The 19,796-nt window shown below is 37.6% G+C and overlaps 1 protein-coding gene across 6 annotated transcripts in view; it reads left to right on the top strand.

Annotated features, from left to right (window-relative positions):
* Nucleotides 1–19,506, top strand: part of Dmd (dystrophin) — a 1,759,261-nt gene extending 1,739,755 nt beyond the window's left edge. For 3 of the 6 annotated variants that reach the window (XM_041642825.1, XM_041642830.1, XM_041642829.1), the window contains 3 exons: nucleotides 3,563–3,655; nucleotides 11,941–11,972; nucleotides 16,945–19,506. In XM_041642825.1, the coding sequence (XP_041498759.1) occupies nucleotides 3,563–3,655; nucleotides 11,941–11,972; nucleotides 16,945–16,956 (137 nt within the window). In that variant the 3' untranslated portion in view covers nucleotides 16,957–19,506. The remainder of the gene's footprint in view (nucleotides 1–3,562; nucleotides 3,656–11,940; nucleotides 11,973–16,944) is intronic. The other 3 variants (XM_041642826.1, XM_041642828.1, XM_041642827.1) reach the window with 1 other exon arrangement.
* The last annotated feature ends 290 nt before the right edge of the window (nucleotides 19,507–19,796 follow it).

Below are 19,796 nucleotides of genomic sequence, written 5' to 3'. Positions count from 1 at the left end.
TTTCGATGGGATACTGTATTCAAGCTACCCCAGATACAGAGTATCTCCAGATGCATTGTACCTCTTCAGATCTCAAAATACTAATCCCCGATGAGTCTTTTTATATTGTATGTATTCTATACAGTTGTTATGGGGGGAATTTGCTAATAGAATTTACATTTTACTGGAAGAAACAAAGAAATATAAATTTACAAAAGTAGGGTTTTTTTTACATTTCTGACCTCTGTATACTCATGTGTATGCCTTCCTAACAATATCCAATAACTCCTTACTTTCTCAAACTTACTTTGCTAAAAGTATTTTCTGCTTTGTTTATTTAAAATGTCAAATGATTCCCAAACATTCAAAACAGATTTTATTATTAATATTAGAGATTTATAAGTGTTTTTCTGTTTTTTATTCTAGCAAGTTTGCCTCCATTGCTGTCTATCCATTTATTTATGTATCCTTATACTAATGTTTTGTTTATATTGACATCCACTTATATATATCTAAGATGACATCTGTACATACTCTGTTCATTTATTCATATTTTATGTGAATATTTATTATGTTTAAATTGTTTATTGGTTTATTTTATTTCATTGACCCATTTAGTGTCTGTTACACAAAATGACATTTTTATCCAAAAGACTTGAACACATGTCTTTTAAGATGAAAGATAATTTCTTACATAACCAATATAGAATTATTACTCAAGAAATAAATTTTAGGGCCAAGGCTGTAAATCACTGGTAGAGCTTTTATCTGCTATGTACAAGACCCTGAATTCAATGTGGAACACTACAAAATCAAATCTGAGTCAGATGCATCTCCCCCTTTTCTTAGAGTGTTCATCACTCCTTTATATGCCTACATAATTATGAGTGCCTCTCAAAGCAGACTTTGGATCCCCTGGAGGTGTAGCTACAGATGGTTGTGAGCTACTAACATGGATGCCTTGAACTGAATTCAGGTGTTCTGAAAGAACATGAAGCACTCTTAACTGCTAAACTATCTCTCCAGCCCCTTAAATTTTTTTGTAAAGGCATTACAAAACAAAACTGGTCCAATGTCTAACAGCACAATTCTAGTACTTTATTCTTACAATATGAATAAGCATATTTTAATTGTATAGTGATGAGGTTTTTTTATTTTTTGTTTGTTGTTTTGGTTTGGGTTTTGGTTTTTTGAGACAGGGTTTCTCTGTAACTTTGGAGCCTGTCCTGGAACTAGCTGTTGTAGACCAGGCTGCCCCCAAACTCAGAGAGATTTGCCTGCCTCTGCCTCCCGAGTGCTGGGATTAAAATTGTAACATTTTTTATACATCTGAAAAAATAAAGTGTTTTGATCATATTCACATCACTCTTTTCTTCTAGCTCCTTCCCCCTCTTGTTCTTCCTCTTCCTAGTCAGTGGAGTTCCATTCAGGCTTCATCTAACTGTCTCAACTTTTTCAGTATAATCTGATAGATATTAGGTACTAAAAATTCTTCAGTTAGTCTATTTACTTCTTTCCCTGTATTTATGTGATGGACCTGATTTCAGTTCTTACAAAGAGGTGAGGTAATCCATCCTGAGAAATCTGGAGAATATTTTTTAAAACCTGCAATAGCAGAATATTCTTGTTTATATACAATTTAGGGTGTGTTCTGTGCTCTAAACATATTAGAATAGTTATTAGATCAATACCTGAGTGCATGCATCGCTCCCTGCATTCAAACCCCAATACCTCCAAAACTGTTTAAATGGATCCAATTACCACTGTCACAAAAGCTTACTATTAAAAACAAGCCAATTTTGCATTTGAACTTAACTCTTCTTTGAGACAGGTAATAGTTTTTCTGTAAAGATGAACTTAGTTGACACCATTAGCTTATACATTACAGTTTGATCCTTGAAGATATTCAGGAACACTACTGCCAATCACACCATTGAACTGTACCTGGGTCTTTATACAGTACAATGAAGTTCTTAGAACTCAGGTATGATGTAATTAAACTGTCAGATATATTGACATCCATGCTGAATGTTTCCGCTCGTTCTGATTTAATCTGTAAGACATCCTGTCATGAACATGGACTTGTTGCCAATAAAACTGCCTCACCTTTTCCAGTTCAACAACAATTTGCATCAGTAATGAAACATAAAGATGTAACTGGCCCTGCAATTGGTCAGGGTTGTGGTTTTTTTCTGGTAATATTTTATTCATCCCATCTTCATCAGATAGTAAGTATATTAAAATTCAGTAATAAATGAGCTAGAAATACTAAATGCCATTTTCTTCTTTTCTGACAATAGAAACTTAAAAATGTACATGCATATGTATGTCTGTGTATATGTTCACACATGTGTGCAGAGAGAAGAGAGAAAGAATGGGGAATCTAGTATCTTGGTTTACTCTCTTGTGACCTTCATTCTTTGCTGTGTCTTTTCTGTGCTTAGGATTTCAAAGAGCTTTGTTCTGGCCTGAGACTCCCCAAATCAGAGGCTTTTCTATCCATTCCAGCTTATGAACCCTTCATTCTGGGAATGGCATGCAAACTCATGTCCACCTACAATATGATTCTCTCTTAGCAAATGATCTTTCTGATTGTACTTTAAAAACAAGGTTGAAAACCCAGGAATGAATGCAGGATTGTACTCTCAGCTGAAAATCCAAGCATGGCATAGACCAAAGGCAATGAAAAGAATATGTAAATCATTTCATCACTACCTCCCAAGTCGTTTCCAAGTCACACGTGAATCTGAGCTTTCCTTAAGCCCATTCGCTATTTTTGACTTACATGAACAAGGCCTTGCTTTCAATGGTGTGCTTCCAAAGTATTTTCATGAGTGGGAGTTTAATCACCATGAAAAATAATTTTCAAAGAACCGTCAGAATTCAAATTAGTTTGGTTTGCACCTAAGAAGATTGCCCATTACTTAAAATATTGTTTGAGTAGAGACAATGATCCACATATTATTGACAACAAATTCCCTGTTCAAAGATGATAATGCAGTTCTAGGTAACAGAGAGTGAAGAACATACCTCCTCAATATTCCCTGTCTACTGCCCTTAGAATACTAATGATAGTATTTATTAGTTCATGTACAGTGTTTATTCCTTTTATTACATTTGACTTTAATGTTTCCTTAATTTTGTTTTTGTTGTTGTTAATTGTAAAAGACCGGAAGCCCCAGTTTCTCTTTCTCTCTTATTGCCTTTATGGAGTAATTCCAATCTGCCACATTCTTATTTTTCTTTTGTGCTAAGGAAACGTATTACAAATGTGTAATAGTAACTGTTTGTTTTTTTTTTTAAAGTTTTCACATTTCTCAATGGACTTCAAGAAAAGATGTTTTGATGACTTTATGTTAATGGATGAGTACGGATAGTTTTCTTCTCTAAGAATTCCACACATTAAGGAAGTAGTTCCTAGTTATCGAGTTTGAGGAGTTGCTTGAGGATTTGTTGTTGTTGTTGTTGTTGTTATGAGCAAACAAAATGAGCTTACAGTTGTCTGTAAAATGCTCCTTGGCCCTCGCCTGTGTTTGCATTCAGCAGGAGTATGATGGCTATTCCTTGTTTCTCTTTCACTAAGGTGAGGAAGATCTTCTGAGTCCTCCCCAAGATACAAGCACAAGATTAGAGGAAGTGATGGAGCAACTCAACAACTCCTTCCCGAGCTCAAGAGGTAAGGACCTAGAGCTCCAAGGGAGTCCAACTTCGCCATTCCCGTCCATTCTAACTGATGTGTTTCTGTCCGTTGGAAGGCAGCACCTGCTGGCAGAATGCCCATTTGGTTTCATCAATGAAACTTTGTTCTCAGAAGAGATTTCTGGCTTGGTGTATTTTGAGTTCAGGTATCTGTGTGAATGAATTGTTTCTGGAAGGAAGAATTCCACCTTGTACAACATGGTTCACATGTTGATCCGAAGAGCTAATTACATGGGATCTTTGATTTAAGAGCAGTTACTATATGATTTTCCCAGATGAGAAAATTAGTGTTCTATGGCACCTTTGCCAGGGATGTAAGGCTACAATGTAACAGTGAGGCCTAGAAAATGCCTGAGAAGTGATAGTGATGGGGATTCTGGCTGCCCTTTGTGTTTGAAAACTAAATCATACCCCATCATTTCAATATAGAGATAATTAGCTCTCCATATGGAAGGCTATCGACTTTTTACTTCCTTGCAAAGAAAGGCATTCTTTTTCTCTATCACATTGACCTTGTACAGTCTTGCACCCCCTACAAAAGCAGGACTTTAGGACACAAATGTTCCCCCATGCCTGTATTAGCGGCAAATGGCTTACTTCATCCAAAGAGATATTTTACTGCTCTTGTTATGGCTTATTACCTGACACAGTCACTGAACCACCCCCCATCAGCCTGCAAAAACACAGTTAAGGTCACCCATGAGCTGACAGAAAGAAAGTGCAGAGAAGCAGAAAGGAGGAAGAAGAAAGCCTTATGGCCAGTGATTAGCACCCCTAATGGGCTGCCTAGGTAGGGAACAGTGGTGGAAAATCGGAGGGCTTTGTTTGTCTCCATAAGGGCAATAAGAAGGGTCTTTTGAGTAGTGTGTTTTCTCTATCTTTTTGTTCAGTGTCAGTTAACAATGGCCATTTCCTAGCTATTTGATGTGTGAGTGAACGTTGTACAGTGCACATTAAAAGCAATAATGTTCTGGTAGAGTGTTGCTAAGGAACCATCAAGGAAGCTAATTTTAAATGTCTGTACCAGCCATCTTTTGACTGCTGAGCACCACTGTTTGATTTTTAACAGATAGAACTCTTCCCTGTCTTCCACTAACCCCTTGCCCCATCCCCATCCTAACTCTTTTAGGTATCTCCTCTTGTTAGATCTCATTATTTAGAAAGAGAAGATTATATACCAGCTTGGGAGAAATAAAAATGCCTTCGCCTTTGTCATCCTCACTTTGTCCTTCCAGATTTTACTAGTCCCTACTATGTAGCAGAGAAAGTGTTAGGAAGGCAAAGAAAGAACAAGTTCCTGGTTTTCCAAGAACTCATGGTTCAGAGGGATGCAGTATTCCAAAGAAGTTCAGAACTTGATGCATTAATACAGTTTCTGTATTGGACATATATTTCACAAGAATGAATCCCTGAAGCAGTCTGCATGGGAGGAAGGAATTAGACTATTGTAGAGGTTTCTTCTTCAAGGTGGTTAGATGCTTCGGGGCTGGAGGCATCTACAACACATTTAGTCACCCCTTCATCTTTCCCTAAAGATCATAGGCATGTGCTTAACCCCAGCTTCTTGAACTGGTGGCCTGCTTACCTGCTCTGTAAGAGGCTAAATGCTATTCTGTTAGTAGCCTGGACATTTCTTCTACATCTAAGCCACAGGAATATAGCAGAGAAGACACAAGCACAAGACCCCTGGCCCAGGTCTACTCTGATCAGCTTAAAAAGGAAATCCTTTGTATTAGCCAGCTGCACCCCACGTCTAGAGTCCTCACAGGTAGACTATGTGGAAGACGCTTCCTGAGACATGAAGAATATACCTTCCCTACTGTCATATTTGCAGTTCAGATGCCTAGAGTCAACATTTTCTAATGTAGTTTTGCTCTGCTTGTTTGGGACCCGGGGAAGCTCTGTTCAGCCTACCTGGGTCCTGTTATTAAATTGGCACTTAAGGAATAATATGATACCCTAAATGCTGATTTGAGTGCTCTGATATGGGAGAAAGGACTTATCTCAAATCTGTCCCACTGGCTTGAAAAAAATTAACTCGTTTTTGGAAGGCAAACAAAAGCCACTAAATTGTAAGAGAGTAAATAGCTAAATTCTCAGACTATTTAAGGAGAGGTGTGTGTGTGTGTGTGTGTGATGAAGGACCTAGAACTGGAGGCCAGAAACTGGTGTGTTCCTCTAACTCTTTGCATTTTCTTTTTTGAGACAGTTTTGCTTGCTGAAGCACACTCACAGTGTTAACTAGATGAGCTGAAACCCCCTGAGGTCCACCTGTCTACCCTACTTCCCCTAGTAGTATGCTTATAGGTGCTCACCACTATACCCAACTTTTATATGGGTGCTAGCAACCCAAATTCAGGTCTTCATCCAGCAGGCCTTGCTTGTACTCACTCGTCTCTCCAGCCCTTTGGCTGGGCTTTCTGTGACGCTATGATCTTAGTATTTTTTTTTTGTTTGCTTCCTGCTAGTTTAAGCATTAATATAGGACCTATGTGGTTGGAATAATTTATTTGTACCTAAAAATATTTATAACTGGAAAAGCAGTGTGTGTGAGAGTGTATGTGTGCATGTGTGTGCGTATGTGTACACTTACGCTTGTGTTTGGTTTTGTGTGTAAATAGAAACAGCTGAATTAGGCAGAGACAGCATACCATTAGGTACATATGTTAGGATGATATTAAGAAGTTCCTGATAATCTTAAATCTGAGAATTAAAGACTCCCCCAATGAAAAAGCTTCATAAGGTTATCCAAGCATCTTTGATACACTGAACAGTGGCCACCAGCCTAGTTTAATTATGTATTATGCATGTTTTCATTACGAACTAGGATACTAAAGTAAAGTCGGCTGCTTATGTGCTTTTATACACATACATAAATGTAGATACAACAGTTTCACTTATAGTCACATGTACATACAAGTATCAGAAACAAAAATTTTGTTAAGCAGTAATATCTTCTGTTTCTGTTTAATTTGCTCAGGAATAAAATATTGCTTACAATCTTCTAAATTGATTTTTCTGATCCACTGTTAAAAGTTTTCTTCTCTACCTTGTCTCAGATTTCCTTGCCCATGTATGTAACTTTCAAAAAATAATTTAATTTTTTTTAACCATACAAGTTTTTGCCAAGACTGAGCTAATGTCTTAGAGGACTTGATAGTCTTATTCTGATTCTTCTGTCCATGTTCCAAGCATTGTATTTCCAGAAACAAGCGAAGATCTTGGTTGCTCCAGTTATTTCAGACAGCTGCTTCCGTAACTCAAAGCAGATGTCAGAGCCAGAGGTCTGACATTTAGTGGAAATGCGTTATTAAAAACCACCTCGTGGTTTGCTTTACCCTGCTAGTTAATTTCCAATGAGGAAAAGCTTTTTGTAGAAAGAAATTAAAATCGCCATAAATATAGAGAGTAAACAAATATGGTATGCTTTGGATTTACATCTATGTTCCTGCTTGCCACATGTGTCCCTTAAACCTGGCCCTAAAGGTACCTCATCTTTAGCTTTTATTTCCAAAGTGCTTAGAAGCACAAAGAAGCTAGGTTCCTTGTTCATAGCCATTCAGCAAGTTAAATTAGGCCTCTGATATTATCACAATGGTTTTGCTCAACTGTTATCCAAATTAATAAAGAGAGCATGTTGCTCCACTTAGTCCTAAGCCGTGGCCATCTCTAGTTTGAATTTTGAGTAATATAAACTGCAGACACCCCAAGGCATGGGCGCGTGCACATTTACCTCTGTGATTTTTATCTTTCCTCATTAGTCTTTAGGTATAATTAGTTGTTCACAATTGGGTGCTCAGTGGACAGTCATCAATTTCTGTCTGGCCTATTTCTCTATCTATAATCTGTCCCTCTTTAAGTATGGATAAACATTGAATTATAGCACGATACACACTATCTACGTTAAGACACTCACTGAATCTCCACCATTATTGCATAGAAACACTACATGAGAAGAACAAGCAATACATACGATTTAAGATTGAGTACTTTAAGCAATTTATGTCCATGTATCTCTGACCATTTAGTGGTCTACAAATGTAGATTTCTATATACAAGTGTGCACATTAACGAAAGAAATGCTTATCTCTTGATGTGGTATTGGACTTTATTGGACTTCCTAAAATGAGGTGGTCCTTTAGACAGATTAACAAATAATATTGTACAAGACAAGCTTAGTGATTAAGACAATCAAGAAAATAGTCCTCTTTGAGGATTTATTCTACCTCTGAAATTTCTTGCTTATTGATCTATTCCACAGAATTTTATCCCTAGCAGCCCATGGCATCTTTTCCTTTTTTATACCACTGCTGCCCAAATAAGTTCACATATATTCTTCCAGATGCCCCCAGATCAAATAGCTTTGTCAAACCTGCTATCTTTTAATATTCAGATCGTCTTCCATGGCTCCTTTATGGAGGAGAAATATGAAAAAAACAAAGGCAAGCCTAAAGATGTAACACATCCTTAATGAGAACAAGAGCCTGGGTTCAATCCCCAGCATCAAAATAAATAGATAGATGATATGTAGGGAAAGAGAGAGAGAGAGAGAGAGAGAGAGAGAGAGAGAGAGAGAGAGAGAGAGAGAATGAAAGTAAGCAGGGCCTAGATAAATAGCTCAACAGTTAAGAGTATTGGCTTCTTTCCCAAAGAACCCAGGTTTGGTTCCCAGAACCCATATGGTGGCTCATGACCATCTCTAACTCCAGTTTCAGGGGTATCCTGTGCCCTCTTCTAGACTCCGTGAGCACCAGACAGGCATGTAGTACACAGGCATACATGTGGGGAAAATGCTCATGCACATAAAATAAAATATAATTTTCTTTAAATCAGGCCAAAGCATAATGTACTCCCACCTTCTGCAAGCACCGTTGTTTCCTTTACAAGCAACAAAGTTTATGGTAAATTATTCACTTACACTGGAGACCAGTAAGCTACAATTTTGGGGCCCAGTTTAGTCCCCTACTGTTTGTAGAAATGAAGGTTATTGGGATATAGCCACGCCCATTCATTTACATAGTGTCCATGGTTGCCCTAAAAGCAGCGTAGTTGTGACCATATTGAATAAATGCTACAGTGACTGTGTGGCTTATATACCCTAAAGTGTTTACTGCCTTGTGCTTTGCAGAGAAAATTTGCTCAGCCCTGCCTTACACTTTTATTTTGTGTCCATTCAAACTCTTGCACACAGCCACAAGCCTCAGGGTGGATCAGCTTTCGGCTCAGCAAAGCTGCAGAGATGAATTGCTTTATGCACTTCTGTCTGTACACCAGAGAGCCTGTTTATTTAGTATTTAAAGTATAGACATTTGAATCACATTTGACTAGTAATAAAAGAGAAACCCTAAAATGGTTATCAACCTTAAATCCTAACGGTTAGAATATTTTTAAGCCACAAGTGACCTAAGAAAGCTGAAGGCAAAGGCACCTCGAAAACAACAATTTCTCCCCGTTCGTTTTCTGAAACCATGAGTTCTACTCAGTAATCTCAAGTTCTTGCCTCAGGAAACCAGACTTCTCCAGACCTGACCAAGCCCCTGATTTATAGCTAGGACCGCCCCGGCACACTTCCCTTTTCTCTTGATTCATTTCCTGGTAACAACCACATTGTCAGATGTACACCTTAACTGAAGAGCATAGAAACTTTCTAAAGCACACATGCATGAAATAAAGTATGCAAGTGGACATTTGCACTTATTTACTGTTCAAGACCATGTTAAAATATCCCAACCCTGTAGTTTGTATTTTCTCAGTGAGGAACTATCTTTAGGACAGGAGAAAACACTGAACTTAGCTCTAGAAAAAGGGCCTTTTCTTTTGTAAATTATTTGTGAGTCTATGGGAAACCAAGTGACAAGAGATGATTTGGAGAGAAACTAGGGTTACATAAAATAGAACTTCTGAAAAGTACCCAGGACAGATCAAATATTAATTGCTGCATTATTTTCAGCAGTAGCCAGTTGACAGTCACCCGAATATGTCTCCATGTGGCATTGATAACGATCTGTCATCTTGTTTATTCAAGAAATCACATTCTGAGTAGAAATCATAGTTTTGTCACAACACTGCCCTTGCTAAAGTTAAAGGTAATCAAAGTTACAGGCCAGTACATAGTGTTAGCTCTTGGAGTCCAACCTCTAGAGCAGCGGGTCTCAACCTGTGGGTCATGATCCCTTTGGGGTCACATATCAGATATTTACATTACAATTCATAACAGTTCCAAAATTACAGTTATGAAGTAGCAACAAGATAGTTGTATGGTTGGGGTCAACATGTGAAGAACTGTACTAAAGGGTCAGAGCATTAGGAAGGTTGAGAACCACTACTCTGAAGGATAGCACTCATACTCATAACACAGAAAAGACCTTGGCCATGACCTCACTGATACCATAATGTTCTAGTTTTCTCCTCTATTGCTGTGAGAAAACACTGACCAAAAGCACCTTGGGTGAAGAAAGGGTTTATTTCATCTTACACTTTAGTGTCTATCATTAAGGGACGCCATCACAGAAATCTGGAGGCAGGAACTGAAGCAGAAACCATGGAGGAACAATGCTCAATGGCTTTCTACCAAGCTCACGTTCATCTGCTCTTGTTTCTTATACACCTCAGGTTCACATGCCCTGGGATGATACCACCCACAGTGAGCTGGGCCCACCTACATTCGTTACCAATCAATAAAATGCCCATATACACCTGCTGGCAAGCCAGTCTTATTGGAGATTCCTTTTCCATGGTATTTCAGGTTGACAAGACTGATTCAGTTTCATCGGTATTGACAAAATACCAGTAGCATCCACGTATAATACAAAAGACTGGGGACAGAGTGGTGGCCGAGATGTGGGCCCTCTCCTTCATAAGGCCACAGCCTTATAAAAGAGAATTAATTCTGCCACTGGACAATAGAGCTCTGAACTAAAAGGATTCTTTTTAAGTTTTTGAAAAGAAATCTTGTCAAAGAGTCCAAAAGAAAGAGTACTCCATAGTAGGTTTATTTGAGCCACAAAGTATGAAATGGTCTCCTCCCCTTCCTGCCTTCCGTGTGAATTTGCTTCTGGTAACACACACTGCTGTACACATTTTTCCTCTTGCCCCGGCTCAAGGAAGAGCATGAATGCATTGTTTTACATGGTCAAATAATCTCTGACTCCCCCCCCCCTTAGTCAAATTCAGAAGGAAGAAAAGAAGGAAGAGAAGGAGGGAGTGAAGAAATGTCACATCTTACACATACATCACAAGTTTGAATCCTCAAATATGAGTTATAAAAGGTGCCCTTTGCAGCTCTGTATCTACATTCTAGAGTAGTGTTTCCAGAATCATTTTGAAGACACTGAGCATGGAAAGTTGGAGAGAATGATAATGTTGGATAGGATCTTGCACAGCTATTGGTTTTATCTCCTCAAAATGTGGAAATTTCATGTGAGCCTGTGTGGAGAACTGTCCCATAGCTAAAATCAAAAGCTTTTGAACATCCTGGAGACATAAAATGGCATGTCCAATTATGAACATTATCATAGAATAGCTTCTTAACAGCCTAGCTTTTCAAAGCAGTAGGCTTAATTGTATGCATGAGGTTCTATAAAACAAGTACAATCTTTAGCCATTGATTCTAAATGTTCCTGATACTTGTTGAATTGAGGAAGAGGGTGAATGCTCATTTTCAGATCTCATTCTGTTGTTTGTCCATTAGTGGGACTTACCCCTTTCTCTCATCTTTTCTTTTTGTTCCTCACCACCCACTCCCATCACGGACTTCCTCGGCTTCAAGGATCTAGAACACATTATTCCTAAAAGGACAGAGTCCATGTCCTCTGTGGGGCTCTGCTTTGACACAATAAACAACTTTTGATGTTTTAATGCATTGATTGTCAAGTTAAATGTGAAGAGATTATGAGATTGGTGAATACCAAGCTTGAGATTCTATTACAGTCACCCTTGAAAACAATGCCACTATTTGTCAAATTTCTATTCTGTGTGATTTTCCTCCAGTTTAATGTGTGAAATTTATGGATACTATAAATGATGTCTTTTGGGTCTTGTTATCTGTTTACACTGACTTTAAGTGTACGCAAAGGTTATTTGATTAGATGTTTGTGGAATTTTTGTTTCTGTTTCTTTTTTTTTTTTCCTAGAAGGGAATAAATGAATTGTCACCTCAATATCTGTTTGGTAAAAGAAGCAAATTGGAATGAACTGTATATTTATGCGTGTTTTATTCTTCCTTTCTGATATCTCTGCCTCTTCCTCTCTCTATTATTAAAGGAAGAAATGCCCCTGGAAAGCCAGTGAGAGAGGTTAGTGAGACTTGGGCTCACAGCCATGGCTTCTGTCTGTCTCATCCTGCTTTCTGTGTCTGGCCCTTGTGTAAGAACTGTGTGTGTGCACGTGCATGTGTGTATTATACATTCTCTCATCATCTGAAGATGGGCGTCGCCTCTCCACTTGCAGCTCATGAGGAGCCTTCCTCAAATGTTCATCGTCGTTGTCATCTCCATGACAACAGCAGGGGTTGGGGGAACAGGAGTCTCTGAAACATATAGCACCCTTTCTAGCCCCGAAGTTGGAACTTTGCGGTTCATATCTGATGCCATCTGCAACACAAACAGAATCTTCAAAATAAGTTTTACCTTGAACATGGTTGATGAGTCATAAAGCTTCCTTCCACTTCCAGGACCTGAGAATTTTCTGCCCGAGTCTTTGGTTTTTATTCTTCTGAGATGACCTCCTTTTATTTATTTATTTATTTATTTTTGGTTTGATTTTTTTTCTTCTTTCCCTCATTCCTACACTCCTTCATTTCCATTTTAGCTAAGTTTATTTTCCAGCATGTATTGTGTGCCAAGCACTGTTGTAGGCATTTGCCGTTTATTCTTGCGTCACATAATCTTCATGACAAACACAAAGGTAGGTACTCTTCGGAACTCTTATTTTTTCACACTTAAGGTAACTGAATCAAGGAGTGGGGAAGCGAAGTGTCCAGGGTGGCAGAGCCAAGGATGGAGTCCAGGAAGCCTGACTTGAGTGCCACATTCATTTTCCCAGTAGTTGAAAGGCTTACATCGTCTCAACATGTCCTTTAGAAGACTCTTTGTGTTTGTCATTTGGAACCAAACAGAATAGTAACCTACTAGGGTTAAAAAAAATGAATGTTATGGTTTTGATGTGTTTTTAAAATACCTTTTTAAGAACTGGAATGAGTAGATGCAGCATTAACACTGAATACATGTTATTCAGTGATGAAATGCTGCTTCTTCATTACCTGAACATTGACTTACCTACTCAAGTGACTGTTGGGTGACCAAGTGCTAAGTGTCAGCCCAAGTGGAATAAGATTGCCCTGCCCAAGAGCTTAATATGAAGGAAGGGGGTGGGCAAGCTCTCCCAAGAGATGCCGCTGGTATATGCTGGTGTGTGACACTGGTATATGCTGATCTGAGGAGATAAGCTGGAGAGTAAGAATGTTCTTAGATATGAGCTGGATCCTTAGCACAGAAGGCACGCTTGTCTACGTGGCCACTGATACATTTAAACATAAGTAGTCACGGGGCTGGAGAGATGGCTCAGTAGTGAAATACACATATTGCTCTTGTAGAGCACCTGCGTTCAGTTCTCAGTACCCATGCTGGGAGACTCACAACCACCTGTAACTCCACCTCCAGGGAACCCAGTGCACAACCCCCCTCACAAGTACACACAGTTGAAAACAGTAGAAAATAATATAAAGCATGTTTAAAACCTAAGTAGTTATACTAAAAATTCTGCCAAGACCCTGCTATGCCATTATAATAATTGTCATGATTCTTGGGGTGTCTACACTGATGGCCCTGAAAAGGATGGAAGTTCTAGGGAGGGAACACTAGCCTGGAGGAGAAATTAAGAAAACTTGAATCAGTGATGCACTGAATCCTCCCGACTCACATACTTACTGTGTAAGACTTTTTGGCTGATTCTAATGGTAAGTGCCCACTTTCAATTTTCTCATTTCTTGTGGACAAGAAATCTGTAATAATTTTGAGATCCTTGAACATGTTTTATTCATGAATAAATATTTTCACAGTCTCACAGATTGAATTGAATCAGTGACTACTACCTGAGAGTCCCAGTAGTCAGATAAGTTCCCAGACATCATAGAGACACAACCATAATGATGTTGATAAGGCGATGAAAATACCCTGAACTCACACTTGGCCAATTTTTTTTTTAGAGATAAAATTATGGAGGGGAAAAGAGAAGCCTATTTTGCCACAGTTTTCTGGCTTTGCTTTGGCCAATTGAATGCTAACCATTTGTTTGGGAATTGAATTAAAAAAAAAAAAATAGAGTGCCAGATTGCTATTGAGGTCTTGGATCTTTGCCAGAAAGTCTCAATTCCAATCACTGTGGAAAACAACTCCCTTAGGCAGTGGGGGCATGAGAGACTAAATGTGTTGCAATGAGTGCCAACTTGGAAAAACATAAAACTCTCCTAATGTTCAGCTCATGGTGCCTTTGTGTTCAATAATCCTCACTTAATAATGGATTAAACTGATACTTTCTATAGATACATTTTTGTCAAGTTGTGCCCAAAGCGCATTGCTGTTCCTTGAAGCTACTTTTTGACCTCTTGTGTTTATAGTATAATATTTGAATAATATTTTTAGATTTTTATCAGGTAAAGTTGATGACCTCACTAATGTTCTTCCTTACACAAAAGGATAATAGAACCATGGTGCATACAAATCTGTGTCCTCTGTCCCTGTTTTATCCCTCCCATGGATGAACGTTTTTTGGGGGGCTGTATTTTATCAAAAATAATGAACTTGGTTTTATTTTGTTTGTTTTCTATATCTAATACAAGCTTCCATAAAAATAAAATCATTATTCTGGTAAAATGGGTATTTATAAATTATGTTACCCAAGATATAATACCAAACATATGATGTAAATATAGCAAGCCACCTATAAAAGTTTTATTTTATATAGCATAAGAATGATCATAAAGTCTCTTACCAACACTAAACAGTCTAAACAGGTTAATACCACCAACATTTTATGATAGTGTGTGTAGTATATTAACAATAATGAGCCTCTCTTTCTGCTGGCAACGTTTGGAATAACAGAAACCTACTAGAACTGGTATTTATGGAGAGTCAAGTGTTTTTTCCAGGTAGTAACCAAACACCATTTTAAATACTGGAAATATCCCTTGGGAATGTATTCTATTAGTACATTAATTTATTTTACTATCTTTTGAACTGTAGTATATAACCCCTAGCCAGCAGTCTTAAAAGGTTAGTTTTGATTTTCCATAAATTAATAGGAAAAGCCAAGGTATTCCCTGCTCCGTTTATATTTTAAAATATATTATCTATTATCTATCCTAGGGTCAGATAATGTGTCATAAGATACAGTTGGAATTATATTCACTGCCAGGCTTTAAGGATATTTTACTGGCTTCCTTAAGATTGCTAATACTTCAAAAATTGCATTTACTCCATCGACTTTGAAGTGTGTGAATAATTGTGAAGATGCCCCAGGGATGCTGTGCAGTGAAAAGTAGACGCAGGGGACTCCCTCCACCCTATGGCTTTCACTTGTATATTTGCATTCTGAGATCCACAGAATAACAAGGGGCTCCACTATGTCTTCCTGAGCTTGTGTTCTTATTTTACGTTTGTTGGTTTTTTGTTAAACACAGGATTTCATTGTGTAGCCCACATTGGCCTTGACTTTGACATCCTCTTCCTTGAGTACTGGGATTATAGACATGCACTAGTGTGCCTGGCTTTCCTATGTTATTATATAATATATATTCTAATATCCATATGAGACTAGAAAGTGAAAGATGAGTCCAGGTTTTTTTTTTTTTACTACCAGAACATTGGCCCACTTTATGAATAGTACATATGCTCTGTTAAATGTTTTTATATTTGAAGTCTCAAACAAAATCCAAAGTAATTTTTTAAACATAATTAGCTCTCAGTTAAACAAAATTCTCTGCACAAATAAAACTCAGAGAGATTTACAAACTTACCCACCGTGATATAAGTACCTGAATGGCATTAAACATTTTCTATATCTCGAATTGATCTGGTGCCATCACTGTATAAGTTCTTGCCCATGAACCCACTTCTAATTCTCCCATATTTTGTTTTAAAAAGGTATGTCTCTATTGAAATAAATAACAGAACACATGCTCTGTTCTATCTTTGCCTTTTACTGGGATTTTAGCAATTTTGAGACTCTGTTAAATTGATACACGATAAGGTAGTAATGGCCTAATAAAGCATCTCATTTCCAAAGACAGTACTTGAAAAAGAGAATGACTTACCAAGGTTGAAGAATTAAAATCAGATTCATGAAATATGGGACATATATAAAAAAAAGAGAGAGCTGTAAAGTATATCTCAGATTATCTTATTCTAGATGTTAGTTTTGCTAGAGTACCCACAGACATTATGCTCTTGATTCCATGTTGGGGGATTAATGCCGGGTCATGCCACATTGTTATGAAAAGGCTATTTTGATAGTTAACCCTCATTTAGTGGGCCAGCAAAAATGGATTCTCAGGATCCCCAAATCTTTGCACTACACATAGGTCATATTCTAATTAGGCTGCAGAGTAATTTGGAATGGAAAGTGGTTTTTGTTCTGAAGCTTTCTAATTCAAATGTGAATGGTGCACAAAAAGGTCAAATCTAGAGTTTATATTTCAACCAAAGTAAAAGCGGAAAGAAAATGGTCTTACCCACTATAGTATAGCTATTCTTCACAGCTTGAAGTAGCCAGTAAATGAAGATTTTGTGTGGTTGTCAGGGTGCCTATGGTGGTAACGGTGAAGGTAGTAAGGGAAGTGGTAGTGGCTTGATAGGAAAAATGTAGTATATACAGCAGAATAAATATAGTTGTAGTAAATACAACAAAATGAGAAAGAACCCATTACAAAATGTTCTCTGTAGTAAGAGCCTTGTGCTTGTCTATGACGTTTCTTTGAGATGAGTTGGGAAGTTGAAATTGGGAAGTTAAATGCAATGCTTCACTTTTTTTTTTTCATCAAATGACACCAGTAGGCTGATCCAGCATTAAGCTGATACTAACACCATGTAATGCTTCATTAACAAGGCTTTGCTTCTTCCTGAACATGGGTGGAAAGTGGAACTGTGTGTGTAACTTCAATGCAGCCTCTGTGTTGTCTTTATCCTGAAATGGGAATGACTTCCCATAATGGCGATCAGGGGAACAATACCTGAGCCCTCTCTAAAGTCCTGCTTTCTCTTTGTTTTTCAGGACACAATGTAGGGAGCCTTTTCCACATGGCAGATGATTTGGGCAGAGCGATGGAGTCCCTAGTTTCAGTCATGACAGATGAAGAAGGAGCAGAATAAATGTTTTACAACTCCTCATTCCCGCATGGTTTTATAATATTCGTACAACAAAGAGGATTAGACAGTAAGAGTTTACAAGAAATAAAATCTATATTTTTGTGAAGGGTAGTGGTACTATACTGTAGATTTCAGTAGTTTCTAAGTCTGTTATTGTTTTGTTAACAATGGCAGGTTTTACACGTCTATGCAATTGTACAAAAAAGTTAAAAGAAAACTACATGTAAAATCTTGATAGCTAAATAACTTGCCATTTCTTTATATGGAACGCATTTTGGGTTGTTTAAAAATTTATAACAGTTATAAAGAAAGATTGTAAACTAAAGTGTACTTTATAAAAAAATGTTGTTTATAAAACCCCTAAACATACACACACGCCCACACACGCGCACACACACGCACACACACACGCACACACAAGGAGGCAGCACATTGTTTTGCATTATTTGAGTGTGGTATTCATATGGAGTTCATAATTTCTTTTCTTGCATATTAAAGATAGGACTTCCTCTAACACCACCAAATGACTGCTTCATATTGCTCTTTTGAGAATTGTTGACTGAGTGGGGCTGGCTATGGGCTTTCATTTTATACATCTATATATCTACAAGTATAAAAAAAATACTATAGGTGTATAGATAAATAGATATGAAATTTCTTCTTCAAATGTTCTTGCCACTTCCTAACGGAAATAAATTGCTTCTAGTCATCTGGGTTTATCTGCTTGGGCAAGAGTGAATTTTCCCTGGAGCCTGAAGCCAGGAGAACACTACCATACTAAAATATTGTCTCGGACTCCAGATGTTTCTAGTTTTAAACTTTCCACTGACAACTAGAACTTCGATTTTTTTTTTCAGGAACATGTGAATAAATACACAGGACTCACTGTATCAGAGTAATCTGTTGGTTGATATATTCAGCTTCCTGCTGCTGGCTATGCCATGGTTTATATGTAATGATGTTTCTGCAAAAGAGCATCAGAAGGCATTTTTCACTCCTGGACAATAGGAGGAAGATGGTAGTGGCTGAGACTTGTGACTCCCTAGTCAATCCCAATGAGGGAGCAGCGACTCTGTAAAAGAGTGGGATGAATATTTACCACTCTACATACAGACTTCTCTATAATCACAGCGAAATTGTTCTGCCCTCTTCTTACACTCAAACTGAAGAGGGTAGTGTTGTTGTTGTTGTTGCTGTTGCTGTTGCTGTTGTTGATTTTTTAGATTTTAGATTTTGTTTTTTCATTGTGATGAGGTTTTTTTTTTTAATGCTGCAAAATTTAAGATTAGTGGTAAGAAAGTAACCCAATCACATGGTGACCCTGGTGAATGTCAGTCCAGAAGTCCATGAACTGCATTTGTCTTTTTTGCATTGGTTTCCCTGCAAGTAATTCCATACAGGACTGTGAGTGGGAAGGTACAAGTTGACAGTTTCAAGAACAAAAGCCTCTCAGAACCCTCTGATAAATCTGACAGGCTAAATTATAAACAAATGCAGATCATTGAAAAAAGAGGAGAAAAAGTGAAGGTGAAAGCTAAGGACTGGTAGGAAAAGCTTTACTTCCTCTTTCACGCCATTGTATAACTACAGCATTTACAAATCATCGTTTGCCTAGAAATCACTGTCCTATTATTTTGCAAATCTGTTACCTCTAACTTCTAGTGTAATTAACTTTTAGAGAGTGGATTTTGTACATTATTAATTGTAATTAACATCAAACACAGCATCTCATGCTATTTCTACCTCACTTTGCTTTGGGGGTGCTCCTGGTAATTGTGCACACCTAATTTCACAGCTTCACCAATTGTCTCTTGTGTGGATGCCATTCTCTCTTTTTCTTTTATAATTTCCAAAAGAAAACCCAAAGCTCTAAGGTTAAAAAAAAAAAAACATTGTGATTTGGTTTTAGTCTTGCATTATTTTTCTCTTTTATGTGATGCCGGACATTTTCTTTACCCAAGGGTTAAACTAAGATTTAAAACAAGGGGTTACTTTACATCCTACTAAGAAGTTTTAAGTTTCATTCTAAAATCAGAGGTAGATAGAGTGCATAAATTTGTTTTAATCGTTTTGTTTTATCTTTTAGATGTTAGGTCTGGAGTGAATCTATCAAAATATTTGAACAAAAACTGAGAGCTTTATTGCTGAGTTTAAGCGTAATTTGGACATCATTTCGTGTTCTTTATAACCATCAAGTATTAAAGTGTAAATCATAATCAATGTAACTGAAGCATAAACATCACATGGCATGTATCACCATTGTTTCCAAGTACTGGATTCTTACTGGAGTATCATAATATATTGTGTTTGAACACCAACACTGTAACATTTACTAATTATTTTTTTAAACTTCAGTTTTACTTCATTTTCACAACATATCAGACTTCACCAAATATATGCCTTACTATTGTATTATATTACTGCTTTACTGTGTATCTCAATAAAGCACGCAGTTCTGTTTCAAAAACTGTTGTTTGGACTGTGGTGCTTTGAGTCTTCTTTTTACTTACTTCAGCTCTCTTTCTGTACTTTTTGTCTTCTGAGATGGCGGGAATCTCATGGTACTACCTGGGCTGGACTTGAACTCAGGGGTTAGTGATCCACCCTGCCTTAGCAACTGAGATTGCTGAGACTACAAGCTCACGCCCTGGTTTATTTGACTTTTTTTTCCCTTTTCTTATGTTATTTAAATAACTTTTTTTCATTAATTTTGCATACGGACTACAAGTTTCCCCTCACCCTTCTCCTCCCATTCCC

Source organism: Microtus oregoni, unplaced genomic scaffold, assembly GCF_018167655.1.
Source record: "Microtus oregoni isolate MIOR12 unplaced genomic scaffold, Mior012 000079F_ref0000094, whole genome shotgun sequence".
Taxonomy (NCBI): Eukaryota; Metazoa; Chordata; class Mammalia; order Rodentia; family Cricetidae; genus Microtus; species Microtus oregoni.
The sequence above is the reverse complement of the archived record's forward strand: the minus strand, read 5'-3'. Positions and strand labels throughout refer to the sequence as shown.